At 31.5% G+C, this 27,976-nt stretch overlaps 3 protein-coding genes and 2 long non-coding RNA genes across 15 annotated transcripts; all 5 read right to left on the reverse strand.

The window, feature by feature from the left end:
• Nucleotides 1-1,956: 1,956 nt before the first annotated feature.
• LOC146946010 (auxin-binding protein ABP19a-like) lies at nt 1,957-2,908 on the reverse strand. The gene has a single exon (XM_085744253.1). The coding sequence runs from the start codon at nt 2,865-2,867 to the stop codon at nt 2,235-2,237; it is 633 nt and encodes a 210-aa protein (XP_085600379.1). The 5' UTR covers nt 2,868-2,908; the 3' UTR covers nt 1,957-2,234.
• Nucleotides 2,909-12,543: 9,635 nt separating this feature from the next.
• LOC146946011 (uncharacterized) lies at nt 12,544-13,141 on the reverse strand. The gene is made up of 3 exons (XR_015026568.1): nt 12,995-13,141; nt 12,775-12,892; nt 12,544-12,683 (listed from the first exon to the last, which is right to left on the reverse strand). It is a non-coding gene; the product is annotated as an uncharacterized LOC146946011 (long non-coding RNA).
• Nucleotides 13,142-13,860: 719 nt separating this feature from the next.
• Nucleotides 13,861-17,870, reverse strand: LOC146946012 (uncharacterized). Of its 6 annotated transcripts, none has more exons than XR_015026567.1 (7): nt 17,382-17,870; nt 15,470-15,618; nt 15,172-15,249; nt 14,807-14,934; nt 14,557-14,708; nt 14,044-14,122; nt 13,861-13,959 (listed from the first exon to the last, which is right to left on the reverse strand). XR_015026567.1 is itself a non-coding variant. In XM_085744258.1 (7 exons), the coding sequence occupies exons 2-5, from the start codon at nt 15,508-15,510 to the stop codon at nt 14,589-14,591; spliced, it is 483 nt and encodes a 160-aa protein (XP_085600384.1). In that variant the 5' UTR covers nt 15,511-15,618; nt 17,382-17,870; the 3' UTR covers nt 13,890-13,959; nt 14,044-14,122; nt 14,557-14,588. The 6 variants fall into 6 exon arrangements, 4 of the variants coding, with proteins under 4 accessions (XP_085600384.1, XP_085600382.1, XP_085600383.1 ...); XM_085744258.1 differs by having other exon boundaries at nt 13,890-13,959; nt 15,172-15,365; XM_085744256.1 differs by having other exon boundaries at nt 13,890-13,959; nt 14,557-14,717; nt 15,172-15,365.
• Nucleotides 17,871-20,368: 2,498 nt separating this feature from the next.
• On the reverse strand, nt 20,369-23,474 carry LOC146946013 (uncharacterized). 6 transcript variants are annotated; one of them, XR_015026573.1, is made up of 7 exons: nt 22,915-23,474; nt 22,704-22,784; nt 21,871-22,313; nt 21,467-21,595; nt 21,356-21,388; nt 21,018-21,059; nt 20,369-20,602 (listed from the first exon to the last, which is right to left on the reverse strand). It is a non-coding gene; the product is annotated as an uncharacterized LOC146946013 (long non-coding RNA). The 6 variants fall into 6 exon arrangements; XR_015026570.1 differs by having other exon boundaries at nt 21,467-21,609; XR_015026574.1 differs by adding an exon at nt 21,153-21,206 and having other exon boundaries at nt 21,467-22,313.
• Nucleotides 23,475-26,576: 3,102 nt separating this feature from the next.
• LOC146946014 (auxin-binding protein ABP19a-like) lies at nt 26,577-27,426 on the reverse strand. Its single transcript, XM_085744260.1, has one exon. The coding sequence runs from the start codon at nt 27,369-27,371 to the stop codon at nt 26,739-26,741; it is 633 nt and encodes a 210-aa protein (XP_085600386.1). The 5' UTR covers nt 27,372-27,426; the 3' UTR covers nt 26,577-26,738.
• Between the last annotated feature and the right edge of the window lie 550 nt (nt 27,427-27,976).

The raw sequence follows: 27,976 nt of genomic DNA on the forward strand, positions 1-27,976 counted from the left end.
TATTTAATATATTTTCTTTGCTTAAAAAAAAGATAATAATACAATTACATCATTAATACAAATTTCCTTCTCTAAAAAAAATAGTGCACAATAATGAAAAGATATACATCAATAAATGTAAATCAATCAATATCAAAATAATTTAATACCCTAATAAACAGTAATTACAATTATTTACTCTAATATAGTTAAGGCAGGGTAGTCAACGTAGTAAATAAGTTTTATTCTGATCATGAATTTAAGTGCAAGAATCAATTGTCATATTAATGTGTGATCAATTACAATAGTAGTATTGTCTATCGTCTTGTTCCTGCCCTTGCTAGATACATCCTTAAGACAATTTCCTAAAAATATAGAATATTGATTCAATTTATAACGTCATCACCTATTATAATTATAATTGACATCTATCTTACAACTGAAATGGTAGTATAGCTACTATCATAATTATCTTTTTCAATGCCAAATAAAAAGTTCCAATTAAAAGAATAAAGAAGCACGTTTGTCTTTTGTTCTCTTTGGATCTCAACTATACTTTTTTTTTTCTTTCCATAATTCAATCTTCATGAATATTGTCTATTCATGAATAATTTCTGCAAGTTAAAAAGTCAAAACAAACAAAAAGTTATAAAATATTCAACAACACAACTTTATACCGAAGAAGAAAAACTACATTGTATTTATTAAAAAAAGAAAAACATAATCAGAAAAGACTTTCAATAATATGAATTACCGAAACTCGTGTTTCTCTTACATATATCAAAGAAATCAAATAAGTTGTTACAATACATGGGTCATGTACATTAATAAGAGAAATATGTAAAAAATTGACATTGTAACAAAGAGAGAAAATAGAGGTTCATAGAAGACTTTCAATAATATGAATTGTGAATAGAGAGTGGTGTGAAAAATGTGAGAGTCAAAACGGATATTTATAGCTAAAGACATAAAGTAACCAAAATAATCAAGTGCTTGATTCATGCATACCGTAACGGAAAAAAAATTGTACATTAATATTCATCAATTTGTGCATTTGATCTTAGAAACAAAATCGTAGTAATTCAAACCAAATGATTTTATTTTATTGATAACTTTTTTTTTGACAATTTTATTTTATTGGTAACCATATATTTGACATCTACGTACGCACACTATTTTTTGACCAAATATATTTTTGTTTAATTTTAATGTGTAACAAAAAAAAACTAAAAATGTGTATAAACATATTATGTACCATATCATTCCTTTCATGTTGCATAAACTATGGAAGGCGTTACAAAAATTTAGAGAGTTGTCTCTTCGTATTTAAAAAGAATTGTTGTAATAAAAAAACGAAAAATAAAGGAAACGAAAACAAATAAAATTATAAACATATGAGAGAGAGAGAGAGAGAGAGAGAGAGAGAGAGAGAGAGAGAGAGAGAGAGAGAGAGAGAGAGAGAGAGAGAGAGAGAGAGAGAGAGAGAGAGAGAGGTGTGTGTCACAATGAAGATAGAGAGAAAGGATGTGTGCTACGATGAAGATGAAAATGATGACAGACATATTGACTATATAGAGGGGGAAAAAACCTAAGTAAAAGTTAAAAGGATGACATGTATGCTTAAATTTGATTGGTTGGTAATTTTAATCATGAATCATGATTGGCTGATAATTTAAATCATGAATCATGGTCAATTTTTATTGGTTGATAATACAAAACATATTCATGATAAGGCTATTAAAATGTTTATAATTTTCATTTTGCTTTTTAATAAATTAATTGAAATAAATTAAATTTGTGTGAATGATGCAAATGACATAAATTGAATGTGAGTAAATATATGGTGATTTGAATCTTTGATCAAGCAATTAATGAGATGAAGCAAGAAAGAGTGCCAAGTGTACTTTTCAAAAAAAATAAGGCAAATATATATAATAGAGATTTTTAACCTTAAATATCTAAGTTGGAGCAATAATATAGATAGTTTACAGCTGACCTCATTATTATTTTTTAATATTAATCATTGAAACATAGATACTCAATCATTATTATATGATGTTACTACATGTTTACTTAATATAAAATGAGAAGTGCACAAACAAAAAAACAAACTAAATATTCAGGAAAATACAACACGTACTTTTATTCATCTCATATCACAAATTTCTCAACGAAATGAAAGATAAATAATAATTAAAAGAAAACCCAGTAATCCTGAAGATTCCTCACTCTTTTCATATGAATAACATCATAGTTTAACCACTACCTCCAAGAACACCCTTAAGCTTCTTCACTACAACAGCATCAATAAAAGTTGTTGCAGTAATGAACTCCGTTGGAAAATCGCTTTCAAACAAAGCGTAATCCAATATCTGTAGACGAGGATTAGCACTACTAAAGCTATTAAAAGTAAGTGCGTTAGAACGACCAACATTAATTTGGAAATGCAACAATCCTTGTGGAAAAATCATAACATCACCTTTGTGAAGTGTTTTAACGTAAACAACATTGTCAGAGGAAACAAAACCAGCACTGATTGTTCCTTTAATAACAACCAACACTTCCGAAGCACCGGGGTGTGTGTGAAGTGGAATAACACCACCGACGGCTATATCTAAACGCGCCATGGAGATTCCAAGACCGTTTACACCGGGAAATTGTGAGTCTAATGCGGTGGTAACAGCGGCTTTGATAATGTTTGTGGTGTTTCCAGGTGCGGCTAGGCCGTGGTAGACGAAGTCATTCGCGGTTACTTTTGATGGTGGTTTGCAAGAATATCCAGCAGGGCCATTTGGTGCATTGTAATCTGCTACGCAGAAATCTACTACGGATGCATGAGAAAGGGAAAGAAGAGAAAAAATGAAGAAGATAGTTAGAATCATCTTCATGTTTTTGTTGTTGTTGTATTTGATATCAAATTGGTTCTATTATATATAGAGAGTGAAATAGTGGAAATATATGTTTTTAATATTCCTTTGAATAATTTGAATTGATCATTCAATAGTCATTGACAAATGCATGTAAGGAGTAATGATGATCGTGGACATTCTAACAAATGCATTGTCAAATAAACATTGTTTCTTAATTAGGTTTGTTTGGGCAAACTATTGATTTTGGTGTACTTGATTTGTGTGATTAATTAGCTGTGACATAATAATAATAACTTTGAAATTGTTGTGAGCTCTGTAACGCTTTACACTTATGATAGAGGACGTGTCGGCCGACACACCGACATGATACTTGCACATATGATTACGTTCAATTATATCAGTGCTTCATAGGTTTTGAATACCACTTAGGTGAGATATGCTTAATATTCTTTAAACGGAGACTTAGATGGTACATTGTCCTTTTCACGACAAAATACTAAATTGAGTTTTGTTATTGGAAAAGTATCTAAATAAAGATTCTGCTTTGTATATTACTCCCTCCGTCCCTTAATGTAACCCCCTTTGCATTTTTCACATTTCTTAAGAAAAGTTGTCAGTGTAATTAATGTGTCTGTTATGTGTATTAATATTACCAAATTGTCCTTTGTTTGTATGTGTATTAAATTTGACTATTCATATTTCAAGACAAGTTAGAAGTATTAATTAGGGGTATGTTTAGGAAAAAAGTAATAAATGCATCTAGTAATTTGAAAAGGGGGTTACATTTAGGGACAAAAATAAAATCAAATGGGTGGTTACATTAAGGGACGGAGGGAGTATATAGTTTGTAGTTAATGTTAACCCTCGGCTTCTCACTAGGAAAGGACTTTGGTGATCCGGAGTTCAGTCGGAATGTAAGAAAAGTCCGGTAAAATATTGTTCCACCAAAAATAAACTCAGTTTGTCTTGACTAATTCCTCCTTAATGCTCATTAACCACTCAGGTCTAATTAGTTGTTATGTTATCCACATCTTTTCTCTACCACTCTGGCTATTTCTTCTCAGCTAGGTCCATTTTTGTTAAAAGTTCAAAGAAACATGACTAGGAAAAGGGTCCTGTAATGACTTATATAATGATCACTGTGACTAATAAACTACCATATGATAAGAGGTATTTTGAATAATTTGAAATTAATTGATAAGTGATTGTCGTTCATATTGGTCCCTAGTCCTTATTCTTAAGTTTAAATTTGATTGGATGCATGTCACTGTGTGCGGTTGATGTTAATGTTACTATCATTATTGTCGGTGGCATTAGTACTCACGTCAGCGGGAAGAGTCCACAACACCCGTTTGAGGTTCCGGCATGCCGGTGGTCGCTGTAGCAAGGTGGAGGAGGAAGAAAGGATTCAATGGCATGCCACATTTACTAAATGTTCATATGCTCAGTTTAGTCTATTTAGAGTTTTAGATGAATGACATGTGGTAAAAAAAGGATTCAATGGTTTAGATTTAATAGTAAACAAACATTTATTTTTTTAATAAATAATAATTAAAACTCATAAACGCTTCTCTTTCTCTTCTTCTCTTTCTCTTGTATCAGTGGACGTTTCTCTCTTTACAGCTTCTGCCACAAACTCTTCCTCACCCCTCTCCTCACCGCCAACATCGATCGATTGCGATGCCGTCGAAGAGAAAGAGAAGCCTTTTTTAATTATTTTTTATTAAAAAATAAATGTTTTGTTTATTTTTAAATCTGAATCATTGAATCCTTTTTTGCCACATGTCATTCTTCCAAGACCTTAAATGAATTAAATTGACATATGGTAAATGGAGCAGACTCGAACATGAGGAAAGAAAAATAAGAAGAGGAGAAAAAGTTAGTTGTTGATAATGCATTATCAAATCTTATGGACATGTAAGATTCAATTGTTTTCTATTTTCTGTATGACAAAATTTTTCAAGGAGGATTCTAGGATACACTTGCAAATTAAAATGTATTTACACATTTGCTTTATCTTGTAAAAAAGAATATACACTTGTTTTATAAATGAATAAATTAACGATCATTTTTATGAAATAAAGAGTTTTAGTTGACTTTTATATTTTTATAAATTATACTTTTATAAAAAAACATCATTTAATTGTTTATAAGAATAATATTAAAAAAATAGTTTATCTTAAAAAATAATCAATATTTACTATCATGCGTGATAAAAAAAATTAGGAAAAACACATTATGCCCACACTTTTCTTTTTTTGAGGGAAAAAAAGTGTGGGCATAATATTTAAGAAAAGTGTGACCACACTTTTCTTATATAAGATTAGTTATTATAATTATAAATGATATAAAATAACATTTTTAAGAAGAAAAAAAACAATTGATTATTAATTTAAAGACCGAGTATATCGTGTGTATCCCAGAAATTGTCATCTTTTTTTGGTGGTGATCCCAAAAATTGTCATCTAGTATATATTTGAATAGGAGAAAATATTTGGCCCGTCTTAATTAATAATTGAATGAAAAATCTGATCAATTTTTTTTGGGTAATTTTATATTTATATTTTTATGTTTTATTTGATAGGATTTTTCATTTTCCACTTTGTTTTTGGCATTAGGGACATTGTCGATATTTCTTTAATTGTTGGTGTTTTTAGTGTTTGACCATCATGCATGACTAGGTTCAACTCTAAGAATTTGTTTGTGAGTTTGAAGGAAAAAAAGGAAGGGTTTTGGGGCCGGGGTGGAAAATATAGGCGTAAATCGAGAAATCTTTCATATTTTTTTAAAGAATATATTTTTTTAGAGAGTGATAAATTAATGTTTATGATTAATACATTTTTAATTTTAAGAATATTTTAATATAAATTATATTTGAAGAATTCATATATACCCTCTCAAACCCTCCAAAACCATCCTCCAATACAATTTTTAAGTTCCACCCAAATGGGAAGGGTTTTATATTTTGAAGAAAAATAAGCCCCCAAAGTCCTCTCCTCATAATGTCCTCTATTTCTTCCACTTACTCCTTCCTTTTTTTTATTCCTTCCAAATCCTCATTTCTCTTCCCCTACAAACTCACAAACAAAGTCTAATGTAATGATGATGCCAAAAGACATGACAATTTTACTAAACTAACCTTATTTATTATTGTTGTGATTCTTTGGAAGTAGTTTACACTTAATTAATTAGAGGGTACAACTGAAAATAAAATAATAATTTTACATTTAAAAGTGCAAGTGACATTCATTTTTTTGTGTGTGGCTAAAATGAAACTTATTTTAAAACTGAGGGAGTAATTCTAAATTAGATTTTGATTTCATCGAAAACAACATGGCTCGTAGGATTCTTAGAGAGCTTGCTACTCTTGATGTTACACGTAATGCTTTGTGTATTAACTATAATTATGTTGAAGTTCTGTTTAATTAAAATCTGGTTTAATACACATGTAGCCCAAGTTTTATATGTGAAGATCCTCACAAACATATCAAGGAGTTCCACATTTATGCTCAACCCTGAAGCCTCAAGGAGTTCCAAAGGAGCACATCAAACGAATGGATTTTACATTCTCATTTCAAGACGCAACCAAAGACTAGTTGTACTACCTTCAACTATTCAACTAGTTCCCATTAATAAATGTTATAATTTTTCTTGCTTTTGTTTTTTTGGTAGTGGCTAGGGTTTGAACCCTGGACCTTGCATATTTTTATACACTAGACTTTTGACCAGTGCTACCGAACGGGTCCTACCGCTGAGAAGTTAATCAAATAAGTCGCAACAATGTAATCATATATATTTAATAGAAGTTTTATAAACATTTAAAAGACTCGTGCTCAAATAGAGCCGTACATTATAATTGGCAACGCAACATCACTTTTTGAAATTCAGGTGAATATCGAGAAAAAAAAAGGTAACACCTTGAAATATATTACAACTTTTGATATTGCGGTTGCATTCTCACTATATTAAGGAAACCATTCTTAGAATTTTTTTTAAAAAAAATGTAGGCATAAACTTTGTGTTAAAAAAAAAAGGTATAATAATAAGTTGCATCAATAAGGTAGCAATATTATGACTTTTTTTATTGCGAATGTATTGTCACTATATTAAGGACGCCATTCTATGAAGCTTAAAAAAAAAACATTTTGTAGGATGTTGTTTGTGTTAAAAAAAAAAGGAAGAATAATGGCTTGCATTAATAAGATAGAAGTTTAGTCACAATAGCCTAAACTATAATAGTTGACTTAAGATCTAACATGATTGATTTACAGGATCTTCTGGATGTTTAGTATAAGGAGACGACACCAATATATAGAAAGTATTACATGTGAATGACCATTCACTTCTTGCAGTAATAATTCCTATTCATTGTAGCCATAAAAGCAATTACTGTCAAATGCTTTGTAATGCATTATGACGTTTCCAATTCCAAAAGTTGTTAGTGTCAATCATAAATACCAATAGTTGACATTTGGCGTTGCCATTGGATAACATTAATGAACTATCTATTGATTGAAATAATTTGACCTCTGCAATAATAAGTAATTAATTTATCTTTTATTCACAATTGCATATCATTAAGTTCCATAAATATTTGAAATTTGAATTGTAGGTCTTTAAATGTGTTTTCAAATTCGACTGGTGTCGCCTATAAGCTATAACTAATATCATTAAGTTCCATTAAGTTCCATATGATACTTGCAAATGATATTTGAAAATCTGCAACTAAATTATAAGGAGACGACACCAATATATAGAAAGTATTATATGTGAATGACCATTCACTTCTTGCAATAATAATTCCTATTCATTACAGCCATAGAAGCAATTACTATCAAATGCTTTGTAATGCATTATGACGTTTCCAATTCCAAAAGTTGTTAGTGTGAATCATAAATACCAATAGTTGACATTTGGCGTGGCCATTGGATAACATTAATGAACTATCTATTGATTGAAATAATTTGACCTCTGTAATAATAAGTATTAATTTATCTTTTATTCACAATTGCATATCATTAAGTTCCATAAATATTTGAAATTCGAATTGTAGGTCTTTAAATGTGTTTTCAAATTCGACTGGTGTCGCCTATAAGCTATAACTAATATTATTAAGTTCCGTTAAGTTATACATGAATGACGTGATTGAAGAAGGTTTAGTACTTGCAAATGATATTTGAAAAATGTTAGACTTGATGAACAACATATGTCTGGAAATAAACTAATTATCCTTTCCTAACCATACTTAATTGTTATATGCTATTTCAAACTGTTTTATGTTGACATAAACTTTTTGACATGCTAATACTTTGACAGTATATTTAAATTAAAAATGCTAGACTTCAGGCACATCTAAGAAGTGAAAGTATATACAAAGCCTTAGCTGTCGAGTCGAAATAACCACTGAAATAAGTTTTGAATAATATTGTTTTTCAGAGTTTTAGCCTAATTGTAAATACACATGTGATTAGCCATCGTTGACTTCAGAACAGATCACACATATTACTCGAAAAAATTATGAAATAGAACTTGAAACAGAAGTGCAGAATTATAAATTTTATCCATAGATGTTGTTTGGATTACAAAACCATCAACACAGAAGATAAATACTCAAACTAAATAGAAAAACGCAGAAAAGAAAGCAATTAAAAATGAGTCGTTGATGAATATCACATCTGCATCATACATGCCAATAACCTCTTGATCACGTTTACGACAAATTCATTGAATGCAAAAAACCAAACAAAGAACAAAATGAATAACAATGAATTATTCAATATTAGAAATGAGGAATACAAAAGCTAAAATTAACAATTAACCTTGCAAAGTAAAAGAAGCTTCCGAGAGCGATCCCGATGCAATGAAGAGCGAATTCCGACGTGGTGTACAACGACAGTGGTTCAACTCCGGCGTGGTGGAAAGCGAGTAGGTTTTGTAGATGATGAAGAGATGAAGACATTGATGCTTTTACTTTAGTGGGAGAAGGACGAAAAATGATCAAAATGATGGTAGAAGATGAAGGATTGGTGTGTGTTTTTGAAGAAGGAGAAGAGAAGGGTTTGTGTTGTTACGCGTGAGAGAGAAAGTGGGTTGTTAATCAAATTGGCATTAACTACGTTTTCAATTGCCATTAAAAGTGTGTTATTCGTTTTCAGTTGCATTAAAAGTGTGTTATTCGTTTTCAATTAGCATTAACTAAGTTATATGAGAGAAAATGATGAGTTTGAGAATAGAGATCGAATCAAAGGGTGAGATTAGATTAGCATGTTTAGGAGGGAAAAATGCTAGGGATTAGGGCAAATTAGGGAAACATGTTTGCTAACCAAGTCTAGCTTTTATAATAAAGGATTGTCCAACCAACTGAGCTAAGCTCAGAAGGACTTGCTTTTGTTTAATATATCTAGGTAATGCACTTTGCATTACTTTTATAAAAAAACTAGTTGTCAACCCGTGCTTCGCACGGGGTGGATTGCTTTTTTTCGGATAATTTTGTTGGCAATCACATTTGTTAACGCTTAAAAGTGAACTGATTGTGAACATAGATATTACATGCTTATAAATATAAAAATCCATGATCCATAACATACCAAATCTTATATAGGTCTACCATAAAAGATTTCAAAACAGAAGTTATATAACATAGATTCTATTAGAGTAAACCATTTAGTTAATCTAAATATTTTTTTTTGTTGTCATTAATAATTTTTTATTGTTGTCCAGTTAATCTAAATACAATAATGATGTTTTTTGCCATGATTGAGTTACACTTGAATTCCAATCTGGTTCCAGGAGTGATGCGATTACATAAGCAAAATCTTTTCCATCCATTTCCGATTATAGATGTGTTAATATTTGTTTCAGGGTCATTTATGAAAAATAATTTACATATCGTAATTGTGTTAGCGGTACCGCATAGTCTTAGATATTCGTGGTTTTTAGTTCGTAAAAAGTTACCAAGATCAAAGATTAGTTTACCGCCTACCTCTAACACACGTTCTCGGCAAAAGTTGAACCATTGGCCATCCAAGTACTTTTCATGACTTGCTCTCTCCGTGGTAATCAAGTGATACTTATACCTCCTTTGAGTTTGGTCATCAATTAGTGTCATCGTTTTCACCTTTTCCTTTAGAACCGTCCTTGATATCTCATTAGGGAAATGCTAAGTCGGAAACGAATTGTAATATTAATTTGATATCATGTATAAAATGATGGCAGTATAACTTATTTTAAGGTGAAGATAATATACCATGACTTGCAACTTGTCTTCCTTAATCATCCATTCAACCACATTCTTTTCAAAGTATCGCTCATCTACAGCTTCCATCTTTAAAATCACATTCAACCACATTCTTTTCAAAGTGTCGCTCATCTACAGCTTCCTTTGATAATGGGAGCCAAATGTACTGTTGATGTGTGTTGGAGCATATCAGTAAGGTGATTTGGATGTAAATTAGAACAAAGTAAACTACTTGCCCAAGTAATCACTTCATGATGGTTTCTTGACATAAAAAACTATACCTGAGATAATGTAACGATGGCAACCTAAGTATTTCATATCCAGTCTTATGATCTGAACTTCTATACTTCATCTACACAGAGAAGTGGCCAGGCTAATCCATGTGGTATATTTTAGACTCATTTAAACTAAAATCTCTAGTTTTTTTTCAATGCATCATTTATAATGACGTATCTTACAGCAGCCCGAGAGTATATAATGATATAAGTTATAAGTTACATCTCATTCACAACATATAATGGAGGAAAGAGTGGCACAACAGTAATGGAAAAAATATAGGCATGATGAAATGTTAGTATGAGTAATCAATGTAGACTAACAAACAAAAACCCCATCCAAATTTCATTAACAGTCATTGCAAACCATAAGGGAGAGCACAGAAAAGCAAAAGGATAGGAAACAAAGGCATACATAAGACCGAGAACATGAAAACATAAGTGGCGAAGACGCTAAATACGACAATCAATGGGAGTTACTATATCCCATGGTAAAACAAAAAACACACCAAAATAAGTTACAAAACAAAATGACATAATACATGACAACTAAATCCAAAGAACAACCATGCATTCATCTTCAGTCTTCAATCTTCAGGCAACACAATGTTCGCTTGTTAGTGGTTGATGCCTCCACAACCCTTTCAAACCCTGGACTGGCCTCTTTCCCAAGTTCTTGCTAGTCTGAGTTTCAGATGTCTGAGAAGTGTCATCGTTGCCGTTTAAGCAGCCTCCTTCAGTCTCATCCTGGTTTATAACTAAACATTATAAGAAAAATTTGCATCAGCCAATAATTAAGTCACCGCATGGAAAAGTCTGATAAAGGATATTGCTTCAGCCTCTGGCAGGTTTGGGGCGTCAAACACTTTGCAAATAGATTTACAATTTTAATTTGATAGAGAAAATGGTAAAGAGTTAAAACCCATTGTGATTTCTGAAATTGTAAGTTTCTCTAAGAATAGTTCCTGAAATTCCTAAATTGACAACAACATCCCTAAAATAGTAAAATGACGTTCATTTTAGTCACACATTTTATGGTAAACACTTCGAGTTTTAGCTTATCAGTAGCAACTTGATTAGAAATATTCAACTTTATAGAATAATTTGAAATATCTGTTAACCAAATATAACATGTAAATGATGATGAAGTGAAATTTACAATTACAATTATGTTTTTGTCAATTCCTTAATTTCAAAGACTAACATGCCAACACCCTACAATTAAATTGACAAATTTTGAGATTCAATGGAACGATATACGATTATCTTTACTAAAGCATAGCATAGCATATATGATTCATTACACTACATTATGAATTTATGCAAATTAAATCAAATGAAAACAGAAGCAACAGTCTATACCTTCTTCCCTCGAATGACAGCTCCAGCTTCACCTTGAATCACCATATATTTAGTAAAACCAATATGTAATCCAGTTGGAGCAAGCGTTCCAGGCTCATCGAAGTCTTTGTTGATAGCATTTATCTCCTCAGGCTTGAACTAATAATCAAAACAAAGGTTACGTAAAACTGACTTCATTTTTGTTTCCTTAGAATTTGTGATCTTTATAACTTAATTGCTGATAAGAACATATGATTTTCATCAGAAAGGTATTAACTTTACCTTGATTAATAAAAGCAGAAACCATGATCACAGTACCCATCAAAACTCTTTAACTTTTTTTTATAGGCATTCAAATTTTTGGTTGTCACCTCTGAAGAATAGATAATCTAATCACAATCATAAGTTTAGCCCCATCCTGCACTCTGCAATCTTAGTTTTGGGACCGCCCACCTAGCTCTGGTCTGTTCCACCCCTCAATCTGGGATTGACCACATATGTTTAAATATTAAATTTCTGTTCCAGTTTAGTCTCTGATCAAGTGTTTAAAGGTTGCTGATAGATTCTACATTTTTTACTTGGTTTTGAATCATTGATAGCCAATGATATTTTGACCTTGATTAACCAAGCATATGTAGTTAAATTATAGTGTAAATCTACTATGTTGCAAATCTATAAATTATAGTGTAAATGCGTTTGAGCGTACACTGAATCAGTCAATTCAAGAAACCTATCTCTTACATTGAGCAACAAATAGCCAATATCAGACAACTTTCTTTATGCGCCACAGACTGTGAAAGACCAAAAATCTTAATGCAAAATATTGAATATTAGCTTGTACCTTCATCTTTTCAGCAGAAGTGATCATGCATATGACACTATCAGCGGTTCTTCGGCTTCTAGTCTTCTAGATTTACTCTCGTAATAGAAGTATAATATCAACTGGGTCATTCCCAAAAGGGTTCCTATCCCATTTGGCACCTACAAAATCAAGCAAAGATGCACAATTCAGACAAAAGGGTATTTCAAGAATAAATAAAAAGAAAAAAAAAATGAACTGAAAGGAACTTACATAAATGAAGACATCATCGCTGAGTAATCCGTAAACTAAGAACGTGGTGCTCATTAGAAAGGTGGAAAGTGAGAGATATAATGGCACGAATTCGACACTCTGTCTGAATGACCAATTTCTGCAAAATTCGTGTAGATAATGTCAGTAATTTCATCTAGGCTCTAGCTAATAGATAGTACAACTCAACATAAAACATAAATGTAGGAAATTACATTCTTACAATTATAAACAATGGAGAAGAAAACATTGAAATGAGAGATGCGCAACTCAAAACCCCAACAAAGAGCCAACACATTACAATGTCATCGATTTGCAAACTACCAATCAATATGATTGCAAATATGCCAAGAACTCCCATCAGCCATGCAATCATTTTCACTCTAGACCTGCTAGAAATGGTGCTCATAGAGCTTAGGAGTGACTTATTAGAAGTTAATTTTCTAGATCCAGGACACAGCATTAACAGTAAAAGAGTATGACAGAAACATGTTTATCTCAACTTCAATTAGCTTCACTTTCAAGGCAAGAATAGTTTCAAGAGTGGATAATGCTAATGTTAATGCTAATAATGCAGAAACAAAAGAATAATGACTTCATAAATAAGCAAGAATAGATTATTATTTCAAGTTACAACTCAAACAAACAGAACTTAATTTACATTTGTAGATTGAAAGAGTGCAGCGATTAGAGACAGAGAGAGTAGCTCAAAACGGCGAAGTGCTGAAATGAAACATGCCAAGATTTAATGTTCAGTTTACTATTATTAACAACTCTTTTAAGTATTAATCCAATGTCATGTCCCAAGTCAACATCATAAACCAAAAACTACGCAAAAACAAACAAACATGGAATATACAAATTGCAAAAATTTAATGTGTTTGAAAAGTGATTTGTAAATTTAATGTGTCTATATTAACCCTATAAAAGTTGCATATAAACTGAAAAGAGGGAGCCTTGATCATAAAGCGTCATATAGCTCATGGAAATTTCAGTGAGCAAAATCCAATAAATAGTTATAAGGTATCCTTACCTTAATGGTGGCAGCAATCTGTGAAATAATTGGAAGCAGATACTCATGCACTCTACCTATGCCAATGGCTGCTACGTTGGAAGTGAAATCTGACTGGCCAGTGTATAATATATAAAGAGATTTTCCAAATATATCATGTGATGTCTATTTGTTCTCTGAACAATCAAAATAAAATCAGTCAATTACTATAACAATGACAGGGAAACAAATAAAATAAGTTTGTTTTGTGCATTTGGTACCTTGTTCACCAACTTCATAACTTGGGTTGTAAAATGCTTTATTTGGTTAAACTGGATAGCAGGGGAGAAAGGGATGATCCTAGTGTCAAACACATAAATATTAGGAAGAAGCACATATAATTTGTAGAAGAATGATTCATTGCTTATTTCTGTACACAAATAGACAGGTATACATAAAGTCAAAGCAGTGGGTGTAATCAAAATAGTTAAACTTGAAAAGATTCTAACCACAATTTCTAAAACCAAATATGCAAGAAAACAAAGATAAATCTTTGAAAGCAGCCAGTATAGAAAAGATGCAATCCAAAATATTTTCTCCCTCCTATGACATGATAAATAGTTAACATTACGTTTTCACATTTACTCACTTGAGTCGAGCAAGCTCAAGACTGTCACTGTTATCTCCAATCATACTCTCATATGCATTTATTTAACTACAGGACTTCCCGTATCAGCCTAGATTTCAAAATTCCTCACCTAAAAGTGGAATGAATAGAACTAACATTTTGGTACCTGAAAAGAAGCAAAAGAGAGGTGCGCAGGGTTCATTTATGACCATCAAAGACTAAAGTTGCCCTTTTCAATGACTCAGATGCCTTGTGAAGCCAATGTCCAATGTCGATCTTCTGGAAGCCACCACAAATACAGAATCTTTCTTTCAAAACCTGTGAATACTGGACATTAAGTACCAACAAAACCGAAATAAGAAATATACATTGTTCATTCAAAAAATAAATAAACGTCTTCAGACTGCATTTCTTACACGCTCGACAATATTTTCAAGCAGATGTAGATCTTCTTTCAAAGAACCCATTGAATTCTTTAATCTCAAATAAACAATTGGCGACTCTGAATGACTTGCAATTGTGAAGCCTGGTATTTTCGACAACCCTGCGAAGTTCTTAAATTATAGCAGGGAAATGGATGATAAATAATAGGCATCGTCAACCAATCACTTAGTTATGCACATCGCTCTATCATGCAAATTTTATAGTTCAGACCTGCAAATTCAGGGATTCATGAAGAAAAAGTGGGGAAAAAATGAAAGAAGTTCTGTGAAAAACACCCTCCGGACTCAAATATAAGTAAAACTAACTAAATACATACTAATTAAGAATATTAGTTAACCTTGCTTATTTTTCTTGGTGCAATAAGAAAATTGCATTCTCCAAACTATCATTCTCTTCACTAAATATCCTTTGAAACCTGTTTCATAAGAGCATTGATTGAGTGGTGTTTGTTTCATGAGAACACTAATTGAAATATAACAGTAATAATGAGCAAATTCTAGCAAGGCTGATTTCTTCATGAACTCGATCACCCTAAGTTCATAAACAAAAAGAAAATACGAAGTTAAATCCAAATGTATAACATTAAACAACAAAAAGAAACCATTAAGAACCAAATCTGAGATAATTTCCCTAACCTTTGCATCGCTGATAATGAGTTCCATGTGTTGATTGCCATTGCTAGCAGTAACACTCCATGAATCAAGGACCCTAAAACCAATTTTACAGATATGTAAATCCTTTTTCAAGTCCTTGATATAATCAAAGTCCCTAGACATTGAGAACCCTGTATAAAAATATACCAATACATCATAAAACAACCTTCTAATACTTCAATAAAATTTGTCATTACACTGCCAACTGAATATTTCTTCGCCGTTCTTATTACAAAATAGAAAGAAAGTATTATCTTTGATTTCTAATGTCCAAAACGACAAATAAATTAATATAAAATAATAGTATCAGACATGAATAACTTAATTTAATTTTCTATAGAAGATTTCTAACATCCAAAGAGATATGGGAAGAGGACATTATAATCAGATAAGCCTATAACTTTGATTATAACCAACTAAAAGATATAGTTCAAAGTAACAAATTTTATAAACGCTCAAAAATTTGGCATTCCCAAAAATGATTTTCATTAATACTCAGTACTCTCAAGCTTAGTACATCCCAAGTAACATCAGAACGACTCAAAACAACTTAGTAATCTTCACACTAAAATCCAAACTTAAAAGGTAATTGATACAGCCAGAGAGTTAGAAACTCATTTGAATAATATTTTGGATCACGAAGATGGTGGAGTCAAAGAGCAAAATCATCCTGGCTTCAAAATGGGGTCAAATTAAAATAGTGATCAAAGTTATGTCAAAGACATATTAAAGGTAAAATTGAGACTCACAATGATGATAACATACAGATATGGAATAATCCACACATGCAACCAAGAGAAATTAAGAAAACATTTATGAAGTTCATATCATATCATTGTCATATAGATATGGAATAAAGGGATTTCTATTACTCTAAATGGCAAACAGATTCTATAAACACAATGTAGAATAACGTAAAAATAAGTTACTCTAATTTTTATTCCCAATTATGGCTCAAAAGAATCATTATTTTTAGTGGTGTTCTCTAAAAACAATAGTTGAGGCACAAGATCATAATTATTTCTATTCTAATGTTTTGAATATTTTTCACTGCAACTTTTTGCATATAGGATTTACCACAATGTAATACTATTATAACTCAAAATCATATTTACTTACTTTAAGAGCTAATTTCACTTTTACTGCAGACACAAAATTGTAAACACTAACCTTCTGACATTTATGTTGGAACACTTAATCATCTAATTTTTACTATATGAATGAATGAAAAAAAAATCTAACATAATATCACAGATTTGTGAATCAAATTCAAAGAAAGTTAAGAAAATTTGAGATTCTCAAATTCTTTCAAACACAATTCTCTAATAAAACCTTTTCCACCCAAAAACTCATAATTTGTGTATCAAGGCAACAATCATCTATACCACAAAAATTCAATACTCATCAACATAAGACTCAATTATCTTGAATATGATTTTGTTACTAGAAGCTACTATAATATATGAATCCTGATTTTGTAATATTCATTCTTCTGCATACATGCAAATTCGTTCCTCCCAAATACAAAGAGAGAAAAACTCTTGAGATTTGACTAAATGTAGGGACTGGAGTGATCAATAAATTAACAGAAATCAAATTCCCAAAAGATTGTGCTTATGCCTACATTCCATCAGTCACATAAGTCCAATTGAAGTGTAACAATGAGAAAAGTAACCAATTTTCTATATTCAACCCAATTTCTTTATCATAAGTATTTCACAATCAAAACACACATGCATGCATGAAAACAACCACAAAACAAAACCCAGTAACGTAAAACAAAACATCCAAACAACAAAACCCACCAACACAAACTAACTCAAACAACCAAATGAAAAAAACAACCCAGAAACAAAAAATCAACATGTAATAGAAGAAAAACATCATTACTCACGTTCTCTATCACAAAGCCATTCCAATTCTGGGTTCTCAGCATATTTCAATTCAAAGCAAAAAAGGGTTTTCTGGAACATGCAACCGAAATCAATAAGAAGGAAACCAAAATCAATTAAAAAACAAATTCAAACAACCTTATTAAAAAAAAACCACATCTAAAATTCAATAAAAAAACCACATCTAAACCTCACCAATTAGAAAAAAAGACATAAAACAGAGACATGCAAAAGCAATAAAAAAAAAAAACTAACCTTGAAACTTGATAGCAAAGAAACCGGAGGAAGAAGATGAACTACAAACTTAGAACATAACCAAAACACAAAAAAAAAAAAAAAACAAAACACAAACATGCAACAGGATCAAACAACATCAACCTTGGAAAAACAGAGAACCGGACCAGAAGCAAGAAGGGGGAACCGGACTCAAGTGATGAGAGACATGGATAAAGTAGTGGGAAGGAATGAATTGAAGTAGTGAGTGGGAAGGGAGAAATTGAAATCGTACCACAACATATATATATGGGGGAGATGATTATTTACCAATTTACCAAAATACCCTCTTAGGGGCAAAATAGTCAAAAAAACGGACAACGATTGTTTTATTTAGTTTAGTAGACAATGTTATAATTTGTCAAAAATAATTTAAGCTTCAAACTATTATGTGGTAATTTTTTTAAAAAATAAATAAATAACTGTTTTTCTAAAATTAAAAAGGCGTATTGGGGAAAAAAAAAAACAATTTGTCAATAATACTAATAAATATTATAATTTGTTAACCTTTAGACCAGTTTTTAGAGGTTTGTTTTGGACTGAACCTTGAATTAAAGGTAAATTAAGAAAAAAATATTTTTTTTCTTAAAAAAAACTTTTAAATATACACACACACATATACATATTAAAGTTAATCATTTCAATATTGTTGTTTCTATTTGTACAAATTATCTATTTTATAATTATATTTACTAGCGTCCAGACGGGCACTCCCGTGCCCGTCTGTCCGCTTTTTCTACTGCGCTAACGTATTTATATACTTTACTACGTTTTTTACATAATTTAATTTCAATATATGTTAGTGCATAATATATGTTTAATATATAAGATTAGTGCATAATATATGTTAGTGAATTTTGTCAAAAAAAAAAAATATATGTTAGTGAATATACACTATTGCGCCTGTCTGAGAGCGTTTTTAGAAGACTGATATACACATCGAATTAATTGTTCACAAAAACATCCTGAATGCATTACTATGTGTTAAAAAAAACACTTCAATAGTCGACTTCAGCGGAAAACATGGTGTATATTGTTGAATAGCCAATCATGTAGGTTTCTGATGTTATTGGGACGATTTCTCTCGGGAAGTTTAGCATTTTCCTTTTTTTTATGACGCTATCTGCCTTTACAAACAAAAAAAGCATTAAGTCTGACAATATGAAATGCTTCACTACACATCTTAAAATACTCAATGGTCACTTAAACTTTTGGTCACAACATAGAGCCCAAAATAGAGTAAGATGACATTGAGAATTGATAATCAGTAAATTGCGACCGAAAAGGTTACTAAAACTAATTTTACCATCTTTGAAAAAAATAACAAAATTACCGAGGAAAATAATACAAACTTTGGAGTCTTGTAAGTTCATTCTCATTTTTAGTCTTCCACAAAACCCACTTTTTATTGTAGAACTTCCCCCCCAAGAAAGCCACACATGTGACCTTGGCCCATGACATTCGTGTCCTCTCACTGTTGGTTCGGTGAATCACAAAGCCGCAATTATGATTCTTCTTTGCAACATATCTTTTCATTGTTTGTCGTCCTCTATTTCTCATTCTCCGTCACATTTTCCTCACATAATAAAATACAAACAACAATAATCATACCTAAAATACAAACCCAGTTGGGCTAATATAAATATAAGATGAATGATACATCAAGAACAAATAAAAATGATCTTCATACAGGTATTATAGTTGTACAGGTCAAGTGAGTGAGTCTTAATTATAACCATATTTTATTTGGAATGAAGGATAAGCATATTCCATATTTTTTTTTTTTAGGAAATAAGCACATTCCAACTTGGAAGTAAAGAAAAAAAGTAATTTAAAGTTAAGATATGTAGGTTCAATTAGTGTAAAGTTTTTTTGTATTTTTGAGAGCAATTAGTGTAAAGTTTATGATCTTGCTTATTTATCAGAGTTTGTCACAATACATAAAAATGAAAATACATTTTAACTGATAGATATTTGGCAAGTGTACCAAATTCAATCGAAGTAGTAAATAAATTTGTATCCACGAGGACTGTATTTAACTTCTACTTAGCAATTTGATTATTAAAAATGATGTAATAAATTATATTGATGCCCGAGGCAGTTGAGTTGTTTTGTAACATAAACTGATTAAAAGCAAAATAAAGATTGGTTTTAGAAAATTGAGAGAAGTATGGTTAAGTCCTTCGAATCCTCCGAAGCTCCCCTATGGTAGTTTGCACTCCTAATTCATTCAATGATCATTTAGTTTCACGATAGATTAACATAGTAATTCTACCCAATCTCTTGACCTAGAATTCTCCCCGCAAGTGACAACCCCTTAATCTCTTAAGTGAATTTGAAACCGTTGGAGGTATTAAAACACTACAAAAAATTGCGTGAATTGCGGCGGCTAAAAATCGCTTATTGCGGCGGTTTTAGCCGCCACTATATACCACACTGGCAGTTTCTAAACTGCCGAAATTTTTCCTGCCACAAAGTTTAAAACGGCAGTTTAATACGGACCGCCATGCAGACTGCCGCAATACGCATTGAATATAATGGCGGCTAATTGGTTGGTTAATACGGCGGTTTAAACCGCCAGAATATACACTTTTCACAACAAAAGAAAGTGCGCATAGTGGCAGTTTGAACTGCCATAATAGCCATTTTAAAAATAAAAAAAATTACAAATAGTGGCAGTTTGAGCCGCCACAATTGCCTTTTTTATAAAAAAAAATAAAAATAAATAAAGACCTGAACAAATCACCTAAATAACAATTATTAGAACTAGTATAAATTATTTTTATACATAAATTGTAATATTACAATGTGTAACACAGTCCAGCAACCTCATGAACGTTTATAAAATAAACTTAAGCTCTTTAATTATGTTGTAGAGTTTATCTCTGATCTCTTCCATGTATGTGTGGTCCTCCTTATTTCCCTAATTTTATGCTCTCCTTCAAGTTCTCTTGTACATGCACACACATACATATAGATCAAATAAGGTTCACATAATGCTATTTCACAAAACAACAATAGCAACTTGATAAAAAATAATGTATTAAAAGAGGAACTAGAGTTTCAAAATCAGCCTCTCATTGATCAGTTGTCTTTCTATCAATAACTCCCCAAAAGGAAAGAGATGCAAAACTATATAGATTATATAACAGGATGGTAATACATAACACATAACTGAAAAGCAAGACTAAGTGAAGAATAGAAAAACACCAATTACTAAACCAGAACAAGAGCTGCCATCAGAGAAATCAAATTATATGAAATAATGTTTGGTGAGTCTTTCTGATTAGATGTTTAGATAATAGAATGAGATCTTCTAAAAAAAAAAAGGATAATAGAATGAGATGAAAAAAAGGAAAACAAACCTGATTAGTTGAGCTTGATGCTTTTGAAATAATAGCATATGCCTACATGACAATAAAATATTTAATGGCAATATCAGGAGTCAAGACCATTGATTCTAACTATAACAATATGAGGAAAGCTAATCTAACACGCACATCAGGTTTCTCAAGGAAATAGATAATGCCAAATGAGCCACCTAAGTATGGTACCTACAATAGTGAACTTTTATCATGGAAATGCAGGTAATGAAATTTTAAGCAAGCCATATAAGCATATAAATTTGTATAAGGGCACTGTAAAAGTACATGATGCATAGTAAAAGTAAAACTTGATATAGAAAGTTATCAATTTTACTTACCCAAGGTGCCCATGCTAATCCAGAAAGCCAAGCCTGCACCAAAATATATTATGAAGAGAGCTTATAGACATTAGGAAGCATGTAATAAGAAGTAAAAGAAAGATAACTTACATATGTTGTTGATGCAAGTGAGGCTGAGCATAGAATCACTTTCTCTCCAACCAAAGTATTAAGTATTGGAGGCAACACAATCTAGAAAGCCAGCTTATTATAGTAGGTACTTCAAACTAGAAACTCAACCTAACCATAACCAGCTTATCAAACATTAAAAGAAGCCAGATTAAACTCTAAAATGAAAAAACTGATATAGAGCAAAGAAAAAGAGACCAATATGATTATGGAAAGAAAGGTACATTCAATTCAACCTAGATTTATTATGAGAAAATTTTGTTATACACTTATCCTTATAAAGAAGAATCGCAGAACAAACTAGCTAGCTTTCTTTAACTATAATCATTACAATCATTAGTATGGAAGGATCAAAGGAAAGAAATTTCTTCTGAGAATTGTTATACCTCAGAAAAGATTGAACCAATTTCGACCATCATCAGAAGTTCTGAGAACCGATTTTTGTTAAAGCCAAAAACAATTTTCAAATAGTACTGCATATGAATTATGAGTCTGTTAATTAAACTATGGAATTAAGGTAAAAGAAATTACTCAATTAAGTACAAGCTTTGAAAATAAGAAATAACAGAACTAATATAAGTGTTTAGGATTCATCAATACAAGTTCAAAAAAGTATTGATACTTAACATGAGAAATCAACCTGAAGATTACTATTTCCGCGACATTCATTATAGATTTGTATCTTCGGTTAAGAACATAAAAAACTTTAGTACAGAAGCCTAACTCTTTGTTCATTGTTGAAGTCCATTTCACAATTTCAGCTAGGAAGAATTGCAAATAAAGTGGACAAAAGGTTAGTACAGAAGCCTAACTCTAGTGCTATTGAAACCTGAAACCAATAAACCATAATTAAGATTCATAACCGAACAGAAAGTATAATACATGTCAAACATAAAACAGTCCATTCACAATTACAAAACCCCAATACATAAAATAAATACTGGAGCTTTCAGCTATGCAAAACCCAAAAATATAAAAATAACATACAATTCAAAGTTAGTACAAAATAAACATATAACCCTAGTTTTAATTGAGAAGGCCTTATTTCCAGAATGAAAAGAACACCACACATTTAGAATATAAATGTTAAAATTCAAAACAACAAAAAGCAACATGAAAACCCAAAATATTGCACAGCCCAGAATCTCAAAACTGATAAATCTTTCAGGTTTAACTGAATGAGCAAACAGAAAAAAATCATAAAAAGAAAATGAAGTACCGTATCTGGTGGAGATGGCCATGAAGTTAATTGAAGTAAACATATTCAATGGTAGATTGCAGAGTAAACAAAAGCCCCAACCTGGTTCAGAAATTAAACAAAACAATTAACAAGAACAAAGTTCAAATCTAAGGAAGAGATAAAGAATAGAATAAATTTCCGAAATAGATATAGATAAGAGATAGAATTATATATTTTAGAAACTGCACACCCCTGATTAGATCTGCGACAGAGGTTGGCTGACATGCAGAGATGGCGGCGAGCGGAGGTGCTTGGATCCGAGAACAGGAAAAGGTTTGAGAAATCACAAAGAGGGTCGTTTGTTTGAGGGGTGATCGTTGAGGGTTTGTGGGCATGTGAGTGGAGAGGTTGAGGGTTTGTTCAGATCGAGGGTTTTTGTGTGAGAGAGAGAGAGAGAGAGAGAGAGAGAGAGAGGAAATTGCAAATTTAGAGGGTTGGTGAAAAATTTAGGGGGAAAAAAATATTGAATGAATTTAAGAAAAAGTGAGGGAAGAAAAGAGAGGGATAAGTTCACCAAAAGGGGAAGAGGGAAACTAAATTTAGATCGTGAATCTAAAAAAACATAATCTGGCGAATACTGGTAGGTGAAACTGCCATAATGCGCGATGTGAATTGTCAAACAAAATTTTGTCTATAACGGCGGGTCAAACCGCCGGAATATACCGTAAATAGTGGCGGCTTCAAAAACTGCCGTTATATACGGTTTAAAGTGGCAGTTTTAGTTGACCGCCGTAATAAACCCGCCGCTATTTCCCAGATTTTTTGTAGTGAAAGAACGTTAATCCCTATGTCATAACCTAATAATGATCTATCTCTAGCTTGATTACTTAGGTTAAACCTAGTACCTAGTTCAGAGTTAAAAGCTAGGGTTAGTGGTCATTCAATCTCTATGATCAATTTGCATATTCATAAAAGCTAGGGTTAGTAGTCGATGATAAACAATACAAAAAGCATTAAACACAAGGTAATATGAATAAAGACTAAACTTTCATTGAAATTCAAAGGCATTCAACAAACTAAGGTTCCCATAGGATTACATCAGATTCATCTCAGGATTAACCACAAAAGAATTAGTTACTCATAGCTAAAGTATAAGCTAACTAACATAAGAAGAAAGATTCATACATGTAATGGATGATTGACTATTAGTTTTGATGGTTTCCCACCAGATCTCCAAAGTCTCTGCTCCAAAATATGCTTTAGGTCTCAAAATTCGTGAACCCTTGATCTGAAAACACACTTTTCTATTTATAAGCTGGTAAAAATCGGCCACCGTGCTCCAAAATCGGTGGCCGAACTTGAAATTTCGTGCTGCCAAAGAAAGTAAAATCGGCGGCCGATTTATACCATTCGGGGGCCGATTTTTCCAGTAACAATATTGCTCAAACTGGCAGCAAAATCTGTGGCCGAATTCAAGCATTCGGTGGCCGATTTCCAGTCTTCAAAACTTCAATTTCCTGTTCTTTTGTGGCTTGCAGCTCCATGAATCACAATGAAAGTCCTCAAAATATCATGAAAAATGTCTAATAAACTAGTAATGACAGAGTGTCATCATTAACCATTAAAATCTTTAAACTCAAAAGCTTTGACAAAAATAAAATAAAATAAAATAATAAAAGGTTAGGAAATAGTACTTTTGATATCTGTAAACTTTTTTTTTTTGTTAAACAGTGTTTGTAAATTTTTCCTTTCTTTAACATAATTTTAATATTTTCAATTGTTTGAAAAGTATTTGCGAAAGAATCATAGATTGTAGTTTAAAAACCTATACTTACAAATTATTTAACCCAATTTTTCTTCTACTAATTATAAATTGTACTCATTCTTAAAGGAATATAAATTGTATTCTTATCAAATATTTATAGAGACAAAGAAGTGGAAAAATGTCATCCAAAATTGGAAATGGTAAACAATATCAATAAATCAATAATTTTATGTTGCTTCTTCACTTGAATGGTTTTTTTTCTTTTTCACTCTGATTATCTCTTCCACTACTTGAAATCAATAATCAAGTGTAATAAAAAAAGTTCGTGAAAACAGAGTTAGGCACTACAATAAGGGTGGTTGCTATAAGTATCATGCGGATGAAAAGAACCTAGGAAATGAATTTTTTTTTTAAAAAAAAAAAAGACATTTGAGAAATTAAGTTACCAATTAGCAGTTGATAAATGAGATTCTGGGAAGCACTTTTTCTTGATTTGAACTTGAGAGAGGAACCCTTTCATTTGGTATTACATTTCAGACATTGATTTTCAAGTCCTAATCAATAACAAAGCAAAGCATAGATTGTCATGAAGAAACTTTATAAAACCAAGTAGATCTCTGGTAGCCCTGTTGTTGGATCATAAATAAATGAATAAAAAAAAGAGAGAAATTAGTTAAAATAAAACATGTATGAGAAAAAGAGAGAAGATTGATCAGAGAAAATATTAGAAGACCCCGCCGTTAACCGGTACAATAGTACTAAGCATCACCATTTCTTGCATCAAATTAAAAAAGGGGGACAAAATAGTCTGTATCCAATGTTCTTCATTATTTTTTGTTTTATGTTTCATGGGTCTCTTTACACAATTACTTGTTTTATGGAAATATCCCATTATACAACTACTCATGATTCCATCAATGGGAGAACTGTAGATACTGTTTATCTACTCACATTGATCTTCATCATTCCTTTTAGAAAACCCTTTCATTTTTGCATATTTTGGTGTACTTATAAATTGGAAATGCAAAATAATGATCAATAAAGAAGTGTAAAAACTATAAGTAGAAGACTCAACATGAATAATCAATAAATATTGACAGATTTTTGTGGAAGCCAGTTATTTTTTTATGATTGTTTTTGCAATTGTGAGAAAGAAAGGCAGCAGTTATGTTTTTGTGAGTGTTATTAGTGGGTAAGCCAGATTTTTTTTAAGAGAAAGCTTGCAGTTATGTTTTATTAGTGGGTAAGGCAGATTTTTTCTTTAATAACTGCCACTGTGTATGTGATTATTAGTGGGTAAGGCTGATTTTTTTTTTAAAAAAAAAACATCCATCAAGTAAGGGCATTTTGGGATTTACAAAAATAGGCTACACTAATAGGTATAGATATATAAAAAACTTCCTGGCATCAAATGTTGTTGACCTTCTATTATGTCTTACATGTCCATGAATGTCGTTTTTACGAGAATTGGTTTTAATATCCAAAAAGACTTAGCGACGCAGCTTGTTGTCTGCATGTCTTCCACTCATGTGTAATTTTCTATTTATAATATCGGTATATAAAGAGAATAAGGTATGTTGGACAAGCTTTTTCATTCTTCCAATTGCACCCTTAAAATAGTTTGCCAACAACAATACTATATTGTTGGTGTTATTGAAAGAATGTAAGAGTTTGTATTATATTTTTTATATGGTTTATATCATTGAAATAGATAAACATAGTATGTAACAATTTGAAAATGCAAACATCTATATTTATAATTTAATTTAATTTTTTTTAATCAAAATAAAAAATTCATAAAAAAAGAGTTAATGTTCAGAATTTACGTGTTAACTCAATAAAAAGAGCGGGCACACACATGGTCACGGGATTGCTCGTCTAAATGCAAGTAATATATTATTAATGAAGTTGAAAAATTTGCACCTTCTAACTCAGGGTTTGGATCCCCCAAGGATCGTACATATTAATAATTTTCAATCTCAAATATCTAAGTTGGAGCAATAATATAGATAGTTTACAGCTGACCTCATTATTATTTTTTAATATTAATCATTGAAACATAGATACTCAATCATTATTATATGATGTTACTACATGTTTACTTAATATAAAATGAGAAGTGCACAAACAAAAAAACAAACCAAATATTCAGGAAAATACAACACGTACATTTATTGATAAGTTACATTCCTTCAAAACACTTGACACAACCAGAAACAAACACAACGAAATGAAAGATAAATAATAATTAAAAGAAAACCCAGAAATCCTGAAGATTCCTCACTCTTTCATATGAATAACATCATAGTTTAACCACTACCTCCAAGAACACCCTTAAGCTTCTTCACTACAGCAGCATCAATAAAAGTAGTTTTAGTAATCAACTCAGTTGGAAAATCGCTTTTAAACAAAGCGTAATCCAATATCTGTAAACGAGGATTAGCACTACTAAAGCTATTAAAAGTAAGTGCATTAGAACCACCAACATTAATTTGGAAATGCAACAACCCTTGTGGAAAAATCATAACATCACCTTTGTGAAGTGTTTTAACGTAAACAACATTGTCAGAGGAAACAAAACCAGCACTGATTGTTCCTTTAATAACAACCAATACTTCCGAAGCACCGGGGTGTGTGTGAAGTGGAATAACACCACCAACGGCTATATCTAAACGCGCCATGGAGATTCCAAGACCGTTTACACCGGGAAATTGTGAGTCTAATGCGGTGGTAACAGCGGCTTTGATAATGTTTGTGGTGTTTCCAGGTGCGGCTAGGCCGTGGTAGACGAAGTCATTCGCGGTTACTTTTGATGTTGGTTTGCAAGAATATCCAGCCGGGCCATTTGGTGCATTGTAATGTGCTACGCAGAAATCTACTACGGATGCATGAGCAAGTGAAAGAAGAGAAAAAATGAAGAAGATAGTTAGAATCATCTTCATGTTTTTGTTGTTGTTATTGTTGATAAGGTTATATTGTGTGTATATTTGTGGTTAAATTGGTTCTATTATATAGAAAGAGTGGAATAGTGGAAATATATGTTTTTAATATTCCTTTTGAATAATTTGAATTGATCATTCAATAGTCATTGACAAATGCATGTAAGGAGTAATGATGATCGTGGTCATTCTAACAAATGCATTGTCAAATAAACATTGTTTCTTAATTAGGTGTGTTTGGGCAAACTATTGATTTTGGTGTAATTGATTTGTGTGATTAGTTGTGACATAATATAATAGTAATTACTTTGTTATTGTTGTGAGCTCTGTAACACGAACATTATTTATGATAGAGGACGTGGCTGACATGATATATACACATATGATTGCGTTCAAAAAAAAAGAAAGGTTTTGTATACCACTTAGGTGAGATATGCTTAATATTCTTTAAATGGAGACTTAGATGGTTACATTGTCTTTTTCACAACAAAATACTAAATTGAGACATGTTATTGGAAAAGTATCTAAAGAAAGATTATGCTTTGTATATTATATAGTTTGTAGCTGGTGTTAATCGTCCGCTTCTCACTAGAAAAGGACTCTGATAA

This window comes from Medicago sativa, chromosome 2 (genome assembly GCF_051527215.1).
Source record: "Medicago sativa cultivar Bolivia chromosome 2, Bolivia_mono, whole genome shotgun sequence".
Classification (NCBI taxonomy): domain Eukaryota; kingdom Viridiplantae; phylum Streptophyta; class Magnoliopsida; order Fabales; family Fabaceae; genus Medicago; species Medicago sativa.